General features: G+C 48.6%; 1 protein-coding gene across 1 annotated transcript in view; it reads left to right on the plus strand.

The window, feature by feature from the left end:
- Positions 1 to 15,455, plus strand: part of NPHP4 (nephrocystin 4) — a 156,310-nt gene that overhangs the window by 84,655 nt on the left and 56,200 nt on the right. The window contains exons 19-25 of the mRNA XM_066637431.1: positions 3,271 to 3,399; positions 6,072 to 6,283; positions 7,704 to 7,930; positions 9,625 to 9,811; positions 12,877 to 12,966; positions 13,382 to 13,538; positions 14,901 to 14,986. Of these exons, the coding sequence (XP_066493528.1) occupies positions 3,271 to 3,399; positions 6,072 to 6,283; positions 7,704 to 7,930; positions 9,625 to 9,811; positions 12,877 to 12,966; positions 13,382 to 13,538; positions 14,901 to 14,986 (1,088 nt within the window). The remainder of the gene's footprint in view (positions 1 to 3,270; positions 3,400 to 6,071; positions 6,284 to 7,703; positions 7,931 to 9,624; positions 9,812 to 12,876; positions 12,967 to 13,381; positions 13,539 to 14,900; positions 14,987 to 15,455) is intronic.

Here is a 15,455-nt window from a genome sequence, read left to right on the forward strand (position 1 = left end):
TGTTGGGAACCATATTTTAAGAAGACATTGATAAGCCAGGGCAAGTGTGAATAAGTAAGATGGCAAGAGGCCTGGGAACCCACTCCTATGAGGAGAGCTGAAGATATTTAGTCTGAAGAAGAGGAGACTCAGGGGAGACAGGAGAGCTGTCTTCAAGTGTCTGAAGGCCTGTCAGACAGAAGAAGGGGAAGATTTGCTCCCTGTGGTTCCTGAGGGCAGGGCTGGAGACAATAGGATGAAATACAGGAGATTTAGGATGGAAATGAGATACTACAAGAGCTGCACTTCCTGCAAGAGCTGTCTAGCACTGGAATAGTCTGCCTCATACTGTTGTGGACTCTCCCTTGTTGGAGGTTTCAAGCAAGGTCTCTATGGCCACCTGGCAGGGCTATTGTAACAGTTACCTTCAGCAAGTTTGACAGGAACATCAAACATAAGGCCCACGGCCTGGATGCAGTCCATGGAAGCTCTTTATTCAGCCCTTGGGCATTCCCAGCACCACCATCAGCTGCTCTCAGTTGCTGAGCTGCGCTGAGGTGCAGCTGCTAAAGGGCAGCCCGCATGATAATTGTGCTCTTCCATATCTTGAAAACACACTTCAGATTTGTGTATTTTCTGTTCTGTAATTTGCAGCTGAGTTCCTATGTGAGAAAAAAGTGCTTATTTCTGGTCATGACCTGCTTAATGACATCACTTCCTGCTTAATGACATCACTTCCAGCCCTCAACAGGCATCGTGAATATTATTTGGCCAGCTGTATAAAATGAGTTTGACACCCCTAGAGTAGGAGGTTGGACTAAATCAGTGATTTTCAATGTTTTCTCACGAGTCACTAACCTCTATGGCTCTTCTCTATGGTTGTCTCTCATGGTGTCGCTTCCTGGGGACTCGTCCAGGTTCTGCGGCTCTGTTTCCTCAGCAACTGTCTGTAGTAATGAATTGTCTGTCCCTCTTCCTACATTGGCTCTGTCCATATCTGAGGAGCCTGCTACAAAGGAGCCATAAGAACAGCCCCGCTGGATCAGGCCATAGGCCCATCCAGTCCAGCTTCCTGTATCTCACAGTGGCCCCCCCAAATGCCCCAGGTAGCACACAAGATGGCAAGAGGCCTGCATCCTGGTGCCCTCCCTTGCATCTGGCATTCTGACATAGCCCATTTCTAAAATCAAGAGATTGCGCATACACATCATGGCTTGTAACCCGTGATGGATTTTTCCTCCAGAAATTTGTCCAGTCCCCTTTTAAAGGCATCTAGGCCAAACGCCATCACCACAAGCACCTCTTTGGAGCGACCTTCCTTGGCTGGCAGCACCTGGCCTTCTGTGGATCTTTCATTTCCAGCACTCAAGAAGCAAAAGCGCTTGCTCACAAAATTCTTAAGGGACTTGGCTCCCTCCCTCATCTCTAATCAAAGGCTTTCTTATGCAGAAAAAGCCTTGAGGTATCTCTTTTTATTCTGAAAGGGCTATGGGTTTGGGGGAGGGCTGTTTTGAGAGAGTTTGGGCAGATTTAGTGGCTTGCAGGTTGAAGCAAAGATAAAAGGAACTGTCGGCCTCTTAAAGGGGCCAGCTAAGCCTCCCATTATACAGCTTGGTGTTGGTTTCCAAAAGTCAAAGGAGACCTTGCTGAGCCCTGCACTGGTGCCAGAACAGTGTAAAGCCAGGGAAGGAGAACCACTTGGGGACATGAGAGTCATGCTTGGAGGGCCTGCTTTTCAGTAGCACAGGCTCCAGTCATTCCAGTGTCCTTGCAGGGTGTTCCTGCCCACCTGCTCTGTGCTGGAGAGAGCCTTCTCGGTCACCTTCATTATTAACATTGCTCCGGGGAAGATATACGTTTGTTTGCTTTGACTTATTTGTTCTGCCTTTTTTTTTCCCCTCCATCAAAAGAGAACTGGCCTGAAGCACTGAGAGATCTGAGGAAGGAAAAAAGCGGGGCTGAGAGGAGCCATCAGAAAAGGACGGGAGGGGGGCAGCCCCCAAAACTCAGATAAATGATTAAAAAAAATTTTTGTGCTGTTTACTGCATTTTTAAAGAACAAAGTTGGCTCAGAGTTGATACGTGCTGTCACGGCTGCCCAGTGACAATGAGAATGGAAGCCTGCTGCTTTTTGTGTCGCCCTGCCCTGGGCTTTATCTCTTGGTCACATTCGAATGTCACCTTTATTAATTCACGTGATATTGGTTTACCTCCCTTATCACATGGAATTTCCTTCCTGTTCTACCTCAGGAATGCATCTCCTCTCTCTCACTTCCATCCTGACTCATTTCTGGGCTAAAACAATTTAATGGCATTTGTGTTGTTTTTAGATCTAAGACCCTCTGCTTCAGGATTATTGTCCTAGGTGACCTCAGCAGTGCTGGCCCAGCTGCTGTGTGGGTGGGTGGGGGGGTCATAACATAGTGTGGTTTGAATACTCCTGGTCTCAGCATCTCCTAGGTGTGCACCTGGCATTGCAGGGTCAATACCAGGTGCAAGGAACCAGGTGCCTCAGTTCTCCTCTGAGAATAACACTTTGGGAGTTGGTGGGATATATCCCAACACAGGAGAGCAGCTGGGACATAAGAGAAGGCAGGGCATTAGGCCCAAGCTGTGGCTGACCCAGGAGAAGATTTCATTGCATTTCCACAACCATGGAGTGAGAGGAGGAAGAGTGGCGGAGTGACAGGAGAAGCTCTGTCCCACCACTCTCCTCTCATCCATGCTTCCTTGTCTGCTTCATTTCCTTTTTTTAAATCCAAGGAAGGGGAGGGGGAAGAGCAGTGGAAGCAAATAGATGTGGGCAGGCACCCCCCTTTGATTCACTACCTGAGGCAACTGCCTCATGAATGGGCCTGTCCTGGCTCCTCCTTGGCTGAGGGTTTCTCAGCCCTGCTCCTAAAGATCCTTTAACAGGATGTGCTGTAGATTGAACCTCCTTCATGCAAGGCATTTAGCGAAGGGCCCTCCCACTCCCAGAGTGCCCAACGCGTCCTCCATGGAGGCAAATGGATATCAGCAAGTGCTCCCCTTTGATTCGCTGCTTGAAACAACTGCCTTACAAATGAGTCAACCCTGGCTCTTCCTTGCCTGAGGCAGAAAGGTTTCTCAGCCCTGCTCCTAAAAATCCTTTAATAGGATGTGCTGCACTTCAAACCTCTGTGGTGATGGTGGGAAGACCATGGCTGGACCCAATCAGAATATCCAACTGCCTTTGTGTTCCTAGAGCAGCTAATCCCATTTGTTCTGTGTGCTGCCCACCCTGACTCAGCAGCCAGGCTTCTTTTGCAGGTCACCTGTGTGAGCAGAGGTTGAGGAAGTCGCATTCCTTGCCGCCCTCGCGCTCCCGGATCATTTCCTCGCATGATGGAACCAGTGGCTTCTGTGGGGGCAGCCTCTTCTCTGTCAGTGCTCACAGTGGTAAGCCAAGGTGCATGTTGTGAATTTGCCTTGCTGAATTAAGGGCAAGAGACAGCTCAAACTGTATTAGATTATGCAGTGTTTTCTTTCCAGCATAGAATAATTACGCCTGATTTCAAGGTGATTAATGATAAACCAGGTGCCAGCTTGCTCAGAGGCTCAGTGAGGGCAGCAGGCCAGGTGGAGTGGCCCCCTTCCAGTTTTTCATATACCTCTGAGCCTGCAGCCTATCACAGTAATGTCCCTTCAGCCATTGAATATTGACAGTAGAAGAGGCCGACAGATTTGTCTCTCAGCAAATCAGAGAGATGTTACTTTAAGCTGCAACAGCTGGCAGGAGTTTTGGAGCACAGCTCCTGGGCAGGAGCAGTCTATCTGGTCAAGGAGCTCTTGAAATTCCAGCAGCAGAATCATGAGTGGTCTGCAACCATTCTCAACTCTCTTAGTGTAAAATGTGGAACTGCTTCTTTTACTACTCCAACCAACAAGGTGGGATAATCTCTTTTTAAAAAGCTACACTTGACTGTACGGAAACAAGAGATTTCTGGTTTTTGTCACCTCTGAAATCCATTACATTTGGGGCCAGCTCACCTTCCACAGAGCACACGGTTCTTGCCCAGCAGAGTCTCCTTCCCCTTGGAGCATTGCCAAGGCCTGCCCAGGTGTCTTTTCCGAGCTTTATTATCCAACCAATTTTTTTTGTTAGAGTTGTCTGAAGCAATTTGCCGTGACAGGGAGAACGTTAGGTAGACTGAGAGTCAAATTAAGGGCAGCTAACCTGCAAATAGCACTTATTTACCCATTTAATTTTTTAAGAAAAGAAAGAGCAGCACAGTCGGATGCTGTCTAAGTGGCCTGCATGCGGAACCCTGGGTCAGAACAAGAAATTCATCTTGCCGGCTCTCTGTATTTTGAAGGCGAGTACAGTTGCCGAGAGCCTCTTTTAGTGAGAGCAGCAGCGTCCCCTCAAGCAGGTGTCTCCATGCATGTTTGAATAGAAATGACACAGCTACCCAGCAGCCCTTGGTTCTCTGGGCAGGGGCAGAAGCTGGTGGTTCCCCCTTGTGCCTACAATCACAGAGAAGCTGACAATTAGTAATCTCTCTCTGTGGGCCAAGCTGGATCTTCTTGCCATGGTACTTTTCTCAAGGCAGGAGGAGAGCCCTTGTGCTTACCCTTGTAATAATATAATAATATACAGTATTTATATACCGCCTTTCTTGGTCTTTATTCAAGACTTTATTCAAGGCGGTTTACATAGGCAGGCTTATTAAATCCATGCAGGGATTTTTACAAATTGAAAGAAGGTTCTTTCTTTCAAGAACCACTACATTCAAGGTGTTACACTCCGATCTGGTTTAACATTCTGGCCTCCATCCTCCCACGCTCCGAGCAGATGGAACAGCTCAGCTGCAGCTTGCCAGCTGCTTCAAGGTTGCACGGTGCCGGTGGCCTCGGACTGGCGACCTTGTGGATGTTAATCTTCAGGCAAATGGAGGCTCTACCCTCTAGACCAGACCTCCTGCCCAGTGTACCTCTGGTCAGTGATGGAGACTAGAGTGCCTTCCATTTGTTTCTGCATTTCCATTGCCCACTGCAGTGCCTGTCCTCCGACACATCATGTCTCTCCCCTTCACCCTGATCATGCATCCATCCCACTGCAACACATGCGCAAATGTCTCTTGTGCAGCCCTCATTCATCTCTGCTGGTTGTGTACAGGAGAACGCCCCACTTGCTCGTGTTCCATGTTAACTGCGGTGCTTCCGTGAACAACTCTTGGGCTCTCCATTTTGCATTTTCTCTGGCAGAGTTTATTTACCAAGCTTGTTTCCCCCCTGCAAAGAGATGAAATGAGGACTTCATTTGACGAAAGACAGGAATGCAAAAGTGTAGCTAACTGGTGTGTTGAAAATGGATCCCCACAGTTGAAATAAACCTGGTGAGATAACACAGCAAATGAATAACAATACTCAACCACTCAGCAGAGTAACATGTAGTTAATTCATTAATGTTCTCTTAAAAAATGCTAAGAACATCCCTTTCATTGTAAGTCTAATGGAATTTGGAAAAGGGGAAGAGGTAGCCGTGGTCTTAATTGCATTGTTATCTTTATCGCCCAGCAAAAGAGAGTGAGAGGGAGGCTTATTTTTGCTTATTAAGAAAACAGAATCCTGCAGGCTTCTAAAGTGGTAACAGTGGTTGTATTCAAGCAGGTAACAGTAGTTTTTCCAGTGATTCACACTTGGGCTGGCCCCTACATGAGGCCAACTGAACCATCCGCCTGCCTGCACTGCATTCTCCCCACTCTCTCTGGATTCTGAGAAGGAAAAAGGAGCAGAAGAGGAAGTGTGGAGGAGAGGAGAGTGACAGACTAGAGTGTTGGAGGCAGAGACGTTCTAGCCCAGCACTCTTTTCCATACCCTCTCTTTGCACCCTTCCCTTCTTCCTTTTAAAATCAGACACTCTAGCCCAGCAGTTTAGTTTCCTCCACATAGCCTGAATCCAAGGAGCAGCAGTGGAGGAGTAAAGGGGACTGCAAATGGTACACCACCTCAAGTACCAAGAGGCACTGTTCCCCTGCAACAAGACTGAGGGACAATGATTAATCTTCCCTGGTACATCTGTTGGTTTCCATAATCTTGGGGGTGTGTGTGAATTGTTTGTCTCCCAGCAGGAAATGTGTGCCAGGCCCAGAAACTTGCAGACGTGGACAGTGAACTGGCAGCCATGCTTTTCTCCCGCTTGCGTGAAGTCAGCACTGCTTTCCAGCACACCAACCGTGAGGCCAGTGTCACCCGGAGGCGGAAGCTGGAGAGGATGTTGTCGGTGCGGAGGCGGGAATCCCAAGAAGGAGACTGTGGAAAGAAAGCCAACCTGCTCATGGTAACGGACATTGACAAACAGTGGGCACATCCTGTCATCTGTTTTGAGGCAGGCAGTTGCTTTCTCTAGTGCAGTGTTTCTGAAACTGTGGTTCAGGACCCACTAAGTGGGTCGTGAGCCAATTTCAGGTGGGTCCCCTTTCATTTCAATGTTTTATTTTTAATATATTAGACTTGGTGCTACCATGGTATGTGACTGCATTTGGGGAAATGTGGGACTTACTCCTGGGTGTGAGTAGGATTGTAAAAATTTTTTCCTGCTTTATGATGTCACTTCCGGCTATGACATAACTTTCAGTGGATCCTGACAGATTCTAAAAAGTGGGTCCCGGTGCTAAAAGTGTGAAAACCACTGCTCTAGTGACTGTCAAAGGCCACAAGCAGAGGTCTTGCTTAGATGTGCCCTCCAGGTATCCTCAGATTGGGCCAGAGCCAGCAATCTTCTCACCCCACCCCACAATGCACAGCATGAGATTAGCCATCACTAGCAGCCAAGCAGAAATTTGTATTCTCCCTATCTTTCGATTGGTCTGGTTTGGGAGAAACTTGTCACTTACTCAGTGGTGGTGGTTCAAAGGGGTCTGCTCATTAGTTGATTTGAGTTAATTTTGGTTAGTTTGGGCAGGCGGAACATGGCTGTGGGGGAGAGCAGCATAGGTTTGATGAGTAGCTTGAGACACTCAAAGAATGAGGGAGGAAGGGGGATTCCTTATCAGCCCCTTCGGACTGCACTGTGTGAGGGAAATGGGGTAGGTCTCCTCCACACTGGACCAACCTGTCCCATCAAAAGCTTGGGGGGACCCAATGCTGCAAGGGGCCTCTCCATCCTCAAGGGACAAGCGGGAAGAACGGGAAATGGACAATGTCTGATCTGCAGTTCTCAGCCAAGGTGGCGTTAAGGGTGGGACTGATGAAAGGGATGCCTTCATCCTGAATTGGTTGTAGGCAGAAAGCCCTCACCATAAGTAGGGTTGAGTCATTTAGAATCCTTTGCAGACTGTTTTATATTTCAAGTTGTGGCCCGTTTGAATGCTCCAGCCTCAGACAACTTAGGGGGTTGCTTCATTGGCCACCCTCCTCAGAGTAGTCCCACTGAATACAGTGGGGTGTTCTTATGAGTAAACATGCATAGAATTGTAATGTCAGAAAAAGTTCCAAGGAAGAGGAACTTTCAGGCTTCCTGATTTCACTGCCCTTTTCTCCATTGTGGGTACAACCACAGCACAACCAGCAGGGACTCTGGCTTTCCTTGCACCTGTAACTTTCCCAAGTCAGAACTGAGCTAGGGTCTTCTGTGGGATGGAGAATAGCTAGATAGGAGGTGGGATTCTTACCCTTGTCACCTTTTCTGGAAGCCCCTCAAAGCCCCTCTGCCAGCCAGTTTGCAACTGATCCCCTTTCGCTTTTGCCTTTCCATGAAGGGACGTCACGAGGAACGCATCCAACACTCGCGAGACCTCCAGATCATAGAGGCCTACCGGGAGCGCATCAAAGCCGAGAGCATTGCTGGCATGCTGAGCCGGGCCATCACCACCCATCACACCCTCTATGCAATGTTTGGCACTACCGAATTCTTTGAGTTTGCTTTGAAAAACCCATATAACATCCAGCATACAGTCACCATCCAGATTGAGAACCCGGAGCTTAGGTAGGTAAGAATAGTCCAGGGACAAGACAGAGATGACTCCCCCCACTCACCCTAAGAATCTTCTTGCTTTTGGGGGCACATTTGGGAGAAAGTGGGAAGTGTTTCAGAGACCAGAAACCTCCCTGACAACCAGTTTTATCAAAAACAATCAGGAGGAGAGGCGTGTCTCGGGTGAATCAACCTGAGGATGCAGCAGGTTGCCTGGAAACCTGAGACTGACCATATCCTTGCCATGCCCTTGCACATCCCAACTGCAGAGAGAAACTGCTTTGAAACAAGCCCCTGTGAAACCATTCCTGAAAGAAATCCTCCCTGGACTCCAGCCCTCTAGTGAATTTCTGACCTGGTCTCAAAACAGCCCTACTTTTGGGGCAAGGTCATTGAGCAGGTCATGGCAATCTCCCACCCACCCCTTCAAGTCTTCCTGGGTGATACTTATTATGTAGGTCATTTTCACTTTGGTTTGAGGTCTGGTTTGGGTTCAAAGACAGTCTTTGTAGGCAATCTTTTCTGGAAAGTAGATAAGGGAAGTGCAACCCTGCTGGTTCCATGGGACCCCTCAGCAGCTTTTGGGACCATTGACCATGGATGGACTTCTGGGCCGCCTGGCAGGAATAAGTATAAGGAACACTGTTTTATGTTGCTTTCATTCTTACTCATGAGGTGGGTTTCATGAGATGGCAATGGGAAGCTGCTAAAATGCCCCAGATGTTGACGCTTTTTCTTGAAAGTTGCTCCAGTCCCTGGTCACTTGGGTGACCCTCTTACACACTTTTCCCCAGCTCTACAATACCTTTGTGTTGTTGTTGACCAGATGTGGTGGCCAGAACTATATACTGTACAAGAAACGATCTTGTATTTGTACTCTAACCCTGCCTCCCCTTGCCCTTTGTGGAATATTAGAATGTAAGCTCTTTTGGGCAGAGACCTGCATTCTTGTACTTAGTAAGATGTGCTAATATAATGAAAAACCTCAAGGGTCCCTCTTATAGGGTTTTGCACTCCTTCAGTCACCTCAGGATACAAGCAAAACCCATTTTCCCTCCCATTTTCATGGGGAAAGTCAGACCATCTTCCATCTCTGTCTTTTGCCTCCCAGCTGCATGGACAACTGCCAGCCCAGACTTAATTTGGAAATGGAGGTTGGAGCTTGCAAGAAAGAGGAAGCCCTGTCTCCAAATAACTTGGGAAAGTCTTGAAAACCCAAGATCAGTGTCACCTCTCTGTAATCAATATATTGAAATATTTCTATTATGTTAACTTAGGGCAGGATCCGGACATTGATGGGGCAATAACTGGGGAGGGGGGCGCCAGCCTCCCGTAGAGGACCCACAGGGGATGGGTTGGCTCTCTCCATCAAGTTTTGTACTTCCAATGTCTAAAATTACCAACTCCCCATCTAACATAATGAGGCTGTGTGATCTGGTGCCTTTAATAGGGAGAGTTCTTTTTTTTTTTTTTTGTCATTATTATTCACTAATAAAGGAGAAAAAAATAATAAGGAGTGAGGGAAACACTAATGGCTCTTCTCCAACTTGGATTTAATTTGACCTAGAGACATACACAGTGGCTTTTAAGTGGATTTGAAGGGGCCTCCATTGTTTGTTTCTGAGCCGGGCATGGGAGAGCTTTGCCAGCATATCTAAAAATAGCTAACCACCTATATGTGTCTTTCTCTTCCCCCCCCCCATCAGTGTCATTGTAGATGCCAGAGAGTGGAGGCATTTTAAGGAACTGACCCAAACGGTCACCCCAGTGGAGGAGGACATGTTCCACCTGCAGGACAGCCTCGGCCCTCAAATCTATCTGCGCCCCAAGGAGACGGTCCACATCCCCTTTAAGTACCAGCCCTCTTGCATGGAGCAGACTACCTTGACACAGGTAGAAAAACGTTCACTGCCAGCCTTGTTAAAAATGTTTCATGCGGTGCATGACATCAGTTTCTCATACAGTGCGCCGGCAGCCCCCAACTTAAGGGCATCCGATTTAAGGATGACCCAGTGTAAGGCCAGCAGCTTCAGGCTTTCACACAGGCGCAGTGCAGTCCATCCATGCTAGTTTTTGAGAGGGAGGGAGACAGTCTGTTTTGGGGGAGGAGAGAGTTGCTGTGTTTTGATAGGGAGGGAGATGCTGAGTTTTGGAGACTCTCTCGCCACTCTAGGCTGCTCATCTGACCCTCACCGTCATCCTTGATTTCAGACAACACTGACACACATATTTGAATGAAAGATCTTGGTTGCTTTCTTCTCATACCAGCTGAGGCACAGGCAGTGGACTTAATGAGAAATGGTTTGTACCTTTCTATTCCCCCCCTCCCCCAAGTTCAGGAGTTGCTCTTTCCTTTGGACAGAACAACTTCAGGAAAATCCCAACAGGCTTGTTTCTGGGGCAGTCATGAGGGATGAGCTCCATCCTCAGTTGGCCACGGTGGGAACAAGGACGCTCAGTCCTTGAGCCAGATCCAGCCGTGGTGGCCTTATGTGCTTTTGCTCTTCAGTGATGTCCCACCCTGTTTCAGAGGTGGAGGTGAGTGGCCTTGCAAGAGTCATTCCGTTGCTTTTTTGTTTTTGGCAGGTTCTGTTGCCATCTGGCACTCCACCAGAGAGGGCTTGACGTCCTGCTTACCTTTCTCCCTTGTGTCAAAGAGTCAGGTTTAGGTCAGGCCAGCACCTCATGGAGGTGTGAGCTTGAGTGTCTGGCTGCTGTGAAGCAGAAGGCAGAGTGGAGTTCTTCTTGGCCTCATTCCATTTGACCCCCATCTCAAAGTAGGACAGAGAAATTTTATCTTGGGAAGGGAAGTTAAAATAAGAAGAACCCAACCAGACCAGCCCCAAGGGGGCCTTTCAAATCAAGCCTCCTGTTTCTCACAGTGGCCCAGCAGCTCCCTCCACTAGGGAGCATGCAAATAGCACAGAAATGAAAATCCCCTGCTCCTGCGATATATCTCCTGCAACTGGCTTTCAGGGGCAAAACTACCACTGAACCTAGATGCATTGTGTAGCTGTCATGACTGACAGCCAACCATAGACCTCCCTCCAGCACAATCCTGCAGAAGGCAGCCCTGTTAAGTTCAGTGGGGCTTTCTCCCAGAGAAGGTGTATGTACCACCTCATGTATGGTTCTGGTCAGTGTACCTCCAAAAGAAATGGTAGAGCTGGAAAAGGTGCAGGGGAAAGCAGCTGAACTAGTTGGATCATCTTCCTTTCAAGGAGTGGCTGTAACACATGAGACTTTTTATCCTTGCAAAAGTTGCTGGGGATTTGTGAACCGAGCCCTACACTGGGTCCTGAGCCCCACCTGGACCCTGGTGGTGCCACCGCAGCTCTTATTGAGGATTCAAGGGGCAGCCCAGCCAGGTCGCCCCTCTAATAGGCACGGACCCTCAGCTTTGTATAGTTTAAGCCTGACTTCACAGGGTCTACATGCAAGGACTCTGTATGGATCAGCTATTGGCAGCCCTTTTTTCCAAACCAGCCCCCTTTGTTGCCTACCCAGGCAGTCAAATAGCAGCATGGAGTGACCAGCTGTCCAGGACAAGTTATCTCTTGAGAGGCAGCTCTCAAGTTCCAAATTTGAGAACTTGTATCGCAGCACATGAGAAATAAATGATATATAGATCCTAGAATGTTGTGTTGGAAGGGGTCTTGAAGGTCATCTAGTCCAACCCCTGCTCAATGCAGGCCGTTGCATGCATCCCTGACAGGTGGCTGTCCAGTCTCTGCTTGGAAACCTCCAATAAGTGAGAGTCCACAACTGCACAAGGCAGGCTATTTCAGCTTTTGCAGTGAGGAAAGTCTTCCTCTGGTCTAGCTTGAATCGGCTTCCTGTAGTTTCAATCCATTTATTCTCCTGTCTTCAGGAGCCACCAAGAGTGTGTTTTCCGTATGTCTGAGTTGGTTTGCAGGACTGGGTGGTCACTGCAGCGTTATTCAGAGACTGATTGTCACAGGAGAAATGTTTTGTTAGGGCTGCATCATTCAGTCAATTCATGGTTAGAGCAGTGACTTCTCTGTAACCAACATCACTGAAGGTCCTCAGCCTTGTAGGTGCTTCTGCGAGCTGCAGCCATGGGGGGGGGGGGGTGTCACATGGCACTGCTTTGCTGGGCCAGCCACACTGGAAGTGGAGGCTGCTGGAGTGGAAGTGAGATGCTACATCTTGCTATGCTGCAAGCTGTCCAGAGGAGGCTCAGGTTGAAGGAGGAGGATGCAGAGACCAGGAGGCTGCAGTTAACTCAAGAAGCCTCTCCCTTTCTGTGGGAAGATCCCCCACCAGGCCTGCCTCATGTAAAGAGGGTCGGGGGGGGGGAACGCTCCAGGATTCTAGCCACACTTTCCCAGTTGTAGCTGAGGATGTTGCCAGGGGTTGAACCACAACCCCTTTCACAGCTCCTGCTCTCCCAGAAGTGTGTTTTGGAAGGCAGCTGAAAACATTTATGGTTAATTGCCACCTTGGGTGCCCTTTGGGGAGAAAAGCGGAATATAAATCGAATAAATAAATAAATAAATAATTGAGTAATATTTCTTTAGTTGGGTGGCAATCCTAATTTTATTCTATTTATTGTTTTTGAATGGGGCGCATGATGTGCTGGAGGCTCTGATGGAGGAGGGCAAGTTAGAGAAACGGGAGGAATGAATATTGAAATATCTCCATAGTAGAAATGCAGGGGATCTTTTCATTCTCCCCAGACTGCCAGAATCCCCCAAGGAAGAAGATGTTGGCCATCAAAATCCCTTTGGCTTCCTGCCCTCTGTATGGGTGTTTGCCTGGCAGAGAGGCTGTGAGGCCGACCTCACAGTGTGAGAACATGAGAGAGAGAACTGGCTCCCAGCAGCTCTCTGTTTGAAACGCCACAGGATCATACTGAAAATGCAAGGCTCAAAAGAGCACTTCACACTTAAGAGAAGTCTTTCCTCTCACCGCCATGCCATCCCTTTGATTTCCAGCAAGGTTTCACCGAACTGACATTCAGCGAAGGCAAGAAGAACACCTCAGCCCCCTGGAAATCCGGCAGCACGCAGACAAAACATATCAAGGTAATGGCAGTGGAGGGGAAAGGAAGGATGCCATCTCAGTGGGGCAGGCCTTGGAAGCCTCTCCATCACACTCCTTTGCAGTGTTGGGAATCCCTCTTCTGGCAATGTTTGTGCCAGAGGCAGGGCTTGGCCCATCATGAGGCGGACCGACGTGGCTGCTTAAGGCCACATGCCTCTGCCACTGTTCCTCCTCCCACTCCCTGGGTTCATAAAGGAAGAGGGAAACAGAGCTGAAGAGGAAGTGTGGAGGAGAGGAGAGCAGTGGGATCTGTCACTGAATTACTGCCCCTTCCCATGTGGTGCTGCCTCACAATCATACCCTTGGCTCCATCCAGACTCTCAACACTGACTGGCTCTCAGGGATTGCCAGGGATTGAAAGTGAGGCTTCTCTTTCTCTTCCAACCGCCTCCCCAGGTCTCCTTCACGGCAAGTGGTGGCAAGCCCATCGCCATCCTCAATGTGGCTGTGGAGACCCAGCCCCATGTGGTTGATCAGACTTTCCGCTTCTATCACCCAGAGCTCACCTTCCTGAAGAAATCCATCCGCTTGCCTGCCTGGCACACGCTTCCAGGTATGTGTGAATTTAGATACTGGTTTGTGTGTTCCTAAAAAAAAAAAAAAAAAAAAATTGCTTTTCTGAAGAATCAGAGCAGTTTGCAAAAAATCAAGCAGAGGAACAGTCCTGAAATGATGTTTGTTCGTATAAAAGAGCAGCACTGGAAGCCAACATAAACCAGTGTGAGTGAGAAACAGTGTTTTATTATTTAAAAAATGTATATATCACTTTCAAACAAGGTAGCTCTCAATGCAGGTTACATAGCAAGCTAAATAAATATATTTATGTGACTTCCTGTTCCAAAAGGGCTTGCAATCTAAAGAGAAGCTGAAGTAGTGGCAGCAAAACAGCCCTGGGGGGAGGGCAACTCTTGATATGGAGTTAGACATAGGCGGGGGAGAGGACATAATAGACATCGGTGGGGAAGGGGAGCAACTGAATTAGAACAGTGCAGCCCCAAAGCTGACACAGCCCTTGCCACTGCCTGAGCCAGGCTGGAGCTGAATGTGTGTTTGTCAGGGCTGAGCTATAGGCAGCCATCAAGGGGGTCCTAAAGACTGGGAGCTACTCCAAAGGTTGGAGTGAGTGGTCCAGGTGTCTAAATGCCCCCACCACTAATATTCGGCTTCCAGGGAACAGAGAGGCATGGAAATGGTGAATCCTGTCACCTTCTCCTTTGGCAAATGGGACAGGGGAATTAAGGATGTGGGAGTCTTTGCTGAAGTGAATGGTAGGAGTGATAGCATCAACTCAGTGCTGTCTGCTGAGTCATGCCACTGTTGCCCTTGGTACTGGCAGTTCAAGGGGGGAGTCTTTCCATTCCAATGGGCATACGCATGGCTTGGTCAATTTCTAACACAAGGAGATGTACCAAACCAAACCCAGGGAAGGCATTAACTGGCCAGGCTCTTAGCTTCAACAGGAAGTCCTGACAGGCTTTCCTGTTGAGAGGAGCCAATCATCAGCCTAGGTGGGCAGAATCATTTCAGTGCCTGGGAACCTGGCTCGTCTCCTGAGGCTTTTCCAGTCCAGGGTCTTGGGTGTCAGTTGCTGAATCTACAGGTAGAAGCTTGCTCAGTGTTAAGGCCTAAAGATACCTGGGGGCTACCAGAAGATCTCCAGCCTGAGGCCTCCATGGCTGACCACACTTCATTTCCCTTCATTTTTCCTCTGCAAGGATGTAACAGCCCTTTCCTGCTAGGTGGGGCACTGTTAGAAAGTATCCATTTGCTTGAGAATATCACGGTGAAGCTGTTTATGATGGGTGGGAGGGGAGAGTTTGGCTTACGTCCTGGCTTAGCACTGCCAGAAGTTGATGGAGATGAGCAGTTTCTGTTGCAATGTGCCAACCTTGCCTCTCCTTTCTGCCCTTCCCAGGTGCCCCAGCAGGTGTACCAGGTGGGGAACCAGAGGTATTTGTGCGCTGCAGCGACCCCAACATCATCTGCGAGACCAAGAAAATGGTATGGCTGGCATAAAAGAAAAAAAAAATTGAACTTGGCAGGCATTGTTGGCAATCTTGAAGGCAAGCTGTAGTGTACTTGTTACTGGGGCTCCAGGGGCAGGCTTCTGTCTGTTCAGGCAGTCACCAGGCACCGTAGCTTCTGTCTGTAAAAGGGAGAAGCAGAGACCAACTCTACTGAGGCAGCATCGTGAATGCCGTCCTCTCTTGCCTGGCAGTGTGCTAGTTATTGCCATTTGTCCTCCAGCTCTCTGGATTCAAAAAGGAACATGGGAAAAGGAAGTGTGAAGGAGAAGAGAGTGCTAAGCTAGAGTTTCTTTGCCACTCTAGCCCACCAGTCTCCTCCTCTATTCCCTTCTTCCTTTTTGAATCTAGCAGGAGGAGGAGGAGAATCAGGGGAAGCAGATGGATGGAGATGAGCCCCCTGCACCAGTCTATCACATCAGACAGTCTCATGGATGGGCTTCTCT

The sequence above is a fragment of the Tiliqua scincoides genome, chromosome 9 (genome assembly GCF_035046505.1).
Source record: "Tiliqua scincoides isolate rTilSci1 chromosome 9, rTilSci1.hap2, whole genome shotgun sequence".
In the NCBI taxonomy this organism is placed as follows: domain Eukaryota; kingdom Metazoa; phylum Chordata; class Lepidosauria; order Squamata; family Scincidae; genus Tiliqua; species Tiliqua scincoides.